This window comes from Pseudomyrmex gracilis, unplaced genomic scaffold, assembly GCF_002006095.1.
Source record: "Pseudomyrmex gracilis isolate BER0280 unplaced genomic scaffold, ASM200609v1 scaffold_106, whole genome shotgun sequence".
Taxonomy (NCBI): Eukaryota; Metazoa; Arthropoda; class Insecta; order Hymenoptera; family Formicidae; genus Pseudomyrmex; species Pseudomyrmex gracilis.
This window is the reverse complement of record NW_018020690.1, coordinates 451,665-457,664: the sequence shown is the minus strand read 5'-3', so window position 1 is coordinate 457,664 and position 6,000 is coordinate 451,665. Positions and strand designations below refer to the sequence as shown.

Here is a 6,000-nt window from a genome sequence, read left to right as displayed (position 1 = left end):
GACAATCGATTTTTTAATCAAACTAATTTACGAGCTGTTTTTTTTTGTTTTTTTAAATTTCTTCGCTTATTCGCCTTAAGCGAAGAGCGTCTAAAAATATATTTAGCAAACACAATATTCGACGCTGCAACGTCTTGTAAATTAAACAATACGTATCTAACATTTATTATATCGGATTTACTTCGGTGACGAGTCGATTTAAACCTCGTTAATATATCGCGATATATTTATATGTATGTACAATCATAGGTCGTAGCACTTGTCATTTGAAGATCTCACATCTCGGCAAACATCCAGACGCGTCGCACGTGAGTTGGCCCCGTTAGAAAAAGGTATGTACGTTTCGGAGATTTGTGACGTCGAAAATCGGCAATTTTTCATCGGAAAATTACGTAATCTAATGCACGTATTCGCGTCTGTACTAACTCGCCAATCGCCTCTGGATCGCTTCCCATCACTGCTCGCGACGACCCCGACGATCTTCACACCTTCCCTCCTCTCCTACGAGATGCTAAAATACAAGCTGAAAAGCTGCGCGTCACAGACGGAGCGGAGCAGCGTGTGTTTTGTTGTTGCTTTTGGTTTGCTTCGTGTTCGCTCACTCGTTTGCGTCGCGCGTGACGCGAAACAGACCTCTCGTGCAGCTTCCTCGACGTCGCGCTCGCGCGCGAGACAAGTGCGTGTACAGCACAAGTATGTGTATGTGTGTTGTGTGTGTATGTGTGTGTGATGGAATCTTACTATAGAAATCGGTAATGGAAAGCTCGGTTTTAGGCTGACAATCAGTCTCGGCGTGCACGCGATCAGAAACGAAGGCAGACGAGACAGCTTGCAAGCCAGAACGATGTTGCAACACACGCACACAGTCAACTCGCGCGCGAAGATACACGTTTTGCGGTTGTCTTTTGCGGTTTTTATTATTTTTTTATTTTTTTTTATTTTTCTTTTTAACACGAGAACGCGATCGGTAATAAAATAATTGTAGCACGCACACACACACACATACACACATACATACATACATATATGCACGCACGCATACCCACACACACGCTCTCTTTCTCTCTCTCTCTATTTCTTGCACTTTACTCGCTTTCGGATTGTACTTGTTGCGAAAAACACCTCTCATTTCGCCCGACACGGCGCAATCTTCTCGCTCGGCGAGAAAAGGTACGCACGATATGACTGAAAGCTCGCTGGTCGTTCGCTCTTTGGCATGATCGTTGGCTGTTTTCCGGCAAGATCACGCTTATTGTTGGAGACCCGTGCCGCGCTGGATCCGCGCCACCGCACATCAGTTTCTCGTTATATATCTGTCCATAAAAATAGACGCGCCTCTCTATCGCGATTTCCTCCTGCGTCAGTCTCCTACACGTGGCTCTCTTCCGAAGGATACGATCGTATCTCTCTCTTCTCTCTCTCTCTCTCTCTCTCTCTCTTCTCCGTCGTCTCGATTCCGAAGGAGTTTAATTCTCGAAATCGTGCGAAAGTGAATCGCGCGGAAACGCGACGTGTGAATGAGAACAAACACAATTCTCAATAGGGGAGGGAAGGGGAGGGAAACCGTGGTGGTCATCGTTGGTGAGAATGCGGCTGAGCAACTGGAGAAAGTAATTGCTTGCGTGATGCGCGCGCGGTTTCGAGAATGTAGAGTTTTGCGGTTTCCGTTTTGAAGGAGGTGATCTCTCGGAATCGGACGAAAAATCGGAGCGCGCGCGAAACAGGAAACTGACGATCACGAGGCACAACCGAAAAGGATCGCGTATATCTAACATCGGTTCCTCTGACGAAAGTATTGATATACATATACATATATATTATATATACACACACACCGACGTGTAACACACTCTTTTCCTTCCTCTCTCGTATAAGAGACACGCGTTTATGGAATCTTTCTCGCAGTGATACATACGTACATACATGTTATACATGTATATGTATACATATATATACATATATATATATATATATATATATATACGTATATATATATATACATATATTTAGCGATATACAAATAGCGAGATAGTACGAAAAATCGCAGGGCTTCGTTGAGAATTTGTTTCCCGAAAGCGAATCTCGCCGAGGCGATGGATATAAATACATTTCCGTAGTTAGGCCGACTCTGTCAAATCGAGAAGAAGCGAGTTTTGATGCCAAAAGCAACACTACTTGCTCAAATATAATCGATATCATTTGGTCCGTCCGAGGTCGATTTCCGGTCAGATTCGAAGAACCGCCGACGAGAGATGTAACCGAGAACGCGCACGGACGGTGTGTTTAAATAATTCGACGACAAACGTGTCGTTCGATATTTTTTAACTTGAAACTTTTAATTCTCGAAAACGTTCGCGCTGCAAAGCGTCTTCTTTTTTTTGAAATTTGAGGAAATGGGATCTCTCAGCCGCGCGAATCGAAGAACGTTGTAGATCGGAAAAGTTGCGCGATTCCGCCGTTGGAAAAATTAGCGCGAAGAGGAGACGCGCGCGTCATAAATCAAGATGAACGATACGATCTATCGGAATACTATACTCGCCTCCGACAAGATGCATCAATCTTTTCTGTCTCTCCTTCTCTCTCTCTCTCTTTTTCTCTCTCGCTCGCGTGTTAAGCGTTCGTCCTCTCTCGCTCCGCTGGCAGTGACTTTTTGACCGACCGCTCGCGCTCATAAAAGCGGTCGCGGGAGTATCGGCGCGCGTTTCCAGAAACACACATTTGTCTCAGTCCGCTAGAATATTCGCGCAAATGACTCTCTCGTGTGATTCTCACTCGCATACCGTGCGAATCGCACTGAATTATAATTAAGATCTTGGAAAACAACTCGCGCGAATTGTAAAGTAGAGAATTATTCGAGTGGTTTTGTTTTTTTGTTTTGTTCTTTTTTCCCTTTTTAATCAGATTACAAAGTGAAAAACAAAAGATATGTATTTTCGCTTCGCTGTGCGCGCGATCGTGAATCCTCTTCGTGTCCTCTCAAACACGACGTACCGATAGACGAGTAATATTGTAAAACATTGCGACGATACACAATCACACGTTAACTTATTATTCACAGATTATTTATTGCAATATTTCTTATCGTGATTTTTTGCGATGCGAAAAAATCACCATTTGGACGCCACAACGAAATCCTGCGACTTGTAAACATTTGATACCGACCGTACGAGAAAAAAACTTCTTCTCGAAGCCGCTTTTACAGAGAGAAAACGATTGTGGGAACAATCATTGCGCCTTGTTGCGACATCTCACCTGCGTGAACTTCACTCCGCGCAGCCACGCGAAGTAGAGGGAGGACACGCGCTCGAGAGGAATTGATGACAAGGGAGAAAACCCGGGAAAACGTGAGCTCAGCGTGAGCAACGAGACAAAAATAAACAATAATAACGATCTGATTTATTATTTGGCTTCCGAAATCAGGACAGCATTAGGGTAATAAGACCGGTAACAACCGGTTGTCTTTTCTCGCTATGATTAATTCGCGTAATAACATCGTCTCGGATCGTTTCCCGCACGAGATCGTGTCCCGCACGGGAGGAGTTATTTTGCGCGAGACTCTGCCAGAATATATGATAAAACGCGCGCGCGCGCGCACTCGATATTTTCTATCTCCTGAGAAACGCAAACACGTAACGTTTCTGTGCACACGTGAAACGGCATCCGACCGAATTGTTTTCATTCTCGTCGGTCTTCCGTCTCGGGGCGATAACGCCCGAGAATTGTCACTTACATATCGACGTGGCGAACGACGACGCGAGTCGCAGAAATGCAAATCGAGCGACGTGATTGTTCCAGCAATTCTATTTCCCTCGGATCGCAGCTTCGTGAAATCCGAGACGGCCGAGTTTACGGGGGATGTGTATTGCGTTCGTTACGTGTAAGTTTGTGTGTGTGGGGGGGGGGAGAGGGGGAGTATTCGTGTACGTGTAATCGCGTGTACGATGGTCAAGATCGCTCGTTGGCGGATGGAAGGCACGGGGTAAGGATATCAAAAGGGGAGTTCGAGACTCGGCGATGACGACAGCTCGCCGAGGAATCCGCGCGGATCATCCTCGATCATCATCTTGCCCGGACAAACTATCGATCGTCGCCGGTCCAGTCGCTCGCCGCCCACGCTGGCAGCGGCGTTTCATACTCCCATCCCGGGCCGCAGTAACGCCACGCGTGCAGATACATCACCAGGTCCGACGGTTTCGGGTCTCTGTACTTGACTTTGCACTCGTAACAGTGCGGGTCGACGGTGACCTTGTCATTGGCGAAGGTGGAATCCGGCGGTTCCGAGCCTGTTTGAGTACCCACGGTGACTTTGAGAGATTCCTGCTGCTGCTGCTGCTGCTGCTGCTGTTGTTGTTGCTGCTGTTGTTGCTGTTGCTGCTGCGGCTGCTGCTGTTCGTCCTCGACCAGACCGGGAGTGGACGACGGCGATGACGAGCTATTGTCCTTGTCTCCGGAGACCAACATTCGCTCTTCCAGTTCCAGCTTTGGCTTGAACAAACTCATATCCGAGTCGCCGTCCATGCCGAGCCAATTCTCGGCGTTGTGAATACTAATGAGATCCCGCACGAGCTCCTCATCGGTCTTGCCGATGTTACCGTTTTTTCCCTTATGCGGACCGAAGACCACGTGATTATACAGCGGATCGTTCACCACCGGGTAACCCAGATATTGCAAGTGCACGCGGATCTGATGCATTCTCCCGGTTTGCGGCTTGCACAGCACCACGGACGACTTGCCGTTGTAGCTGAGACGCTTGAAGCGAGTGATGCAGTCCTTGCCCTTCTCCGAGACCTTGCAGACGCCGATTTTGTACGAGACCACCTCGATCGGTTCCGAACAGACCACCTCCTCCTCCGGGAACTCGCCCTCCACCCGACAAACGTATTGCTTGTGGACCTGAAACAAGAAAAAAAAAATACGACGAGTTCGCACACACATGCGTCCCGTTCGGCGAGTAAAACAAAACGAGAAGAACGCCAGCTGTGCCCCGGGTGTTTTTCTCTCGCAACACGCTTTTCTCTTACGCAACACACCGACCTGTCGGTTTCTTATTTGGTGCTCCATCTGTCTCGCCTTCTTCGGCGTTCGACCGAACAGGAGTATGCCGCTCGTCAATCGGTCCAGCCTGTGGATGGTTCTGAGATTCTTCAGATTGTACTCCTTCGCCAGAATAAAGACCACGGTGTTGTGCCGGTAGCGGCCGCACGGGTGCACCTGCGATCACAAATCGGGGTCAGAGGGGTCATTTTCTCGCCGCCGGGCTTCTCTTGCCCCGGTGTTCTCTCCGCTTGAGAAGTTCGATATGTACTTCGAAGCGCCAGGAATACCGGAGAAGGAAAGTTACACAATAGCTCCGCTCTCTCCGAGTTTGTAAAGCGTCTAGGCTTGGCATTTTCCGCATTTTTCGCACAACTTCTGATCGAGTGGCAAAACCAGGGAATATCTTTCAGGGAAAATCGAATGCGGAGGATAAAATTTATGAAGTGCACGCGCGGACGGGCGAGAGGAAATTTTGACGGATGCTTTACTTCTTGGCTTATCGGCATGTGGTCAATGTAAATTGAATGTACGTGTGCACGCACACACACACACACACGCACGCACGCAAGCACGCATACACATACACGCACACAGAGAGAGAACAGAGCAGACAACACTCCTTCCTGACAAATACGGGACAAAAAGCAATCGCGCTTACAAAAGAAGGGTCGATTCATCGTTTCGAATCGGCACGACACGCTTTATACGTTCCCGGTCGACAATGCGGATTTGTAGGTACCAGCTGGCTGGCTGGTTGGATCCTATCGGACTCTTCCCGGCTCGATAAGTCGGCGCGTCTATCAGCACCGCGGTCGTTCACGTGTATGTACGCGCAATAATACATGACCGTATATATATATATATATGAATATATATGTATATATATATATATGCGCGATAATACATGACCGGCTATCGACTCGGCGCACCACCGCGATAATTCGGCGATTGAAGGCACTTTAC

At 47.8% G+C, this 6,000-nt stretch overlaps 1 protein-coding gene across 2 annotated transcripts in view; it reads right to left on the bottom strand.

Moving 5' to 3' along the window:
- Positions 1–1,003: 1,003 nt before the first annotated feature.
- The window catches only part of LOC109856047 (RNA pseudouridylate synthase domain-containing protein 2-like), a 123,390-nt gene continuing 118,393 nt past the window's right edge, over positions 1,004–6,000 (bottom strand). For both annotated transcript variants that reach the window (XM_020430887.1, XM_020430888.1), the window contains 2 exons: positions 5,035–5,211; positions 1,004–4,893 (listed from right to left, as the gene is read on the bottom strand). In XM_020430887.1, coding sequence (XP_020286476.1) covers positions 4,078–4,893; positions 5,035–5,211 — 993 coding nt within the window. In that variant the 3' untranslated portion in view covers positions 1,004–4,077. The remainder of the gene's footprint in view (positions 4,894–5,034; positions 5,212–6,000) is intronic.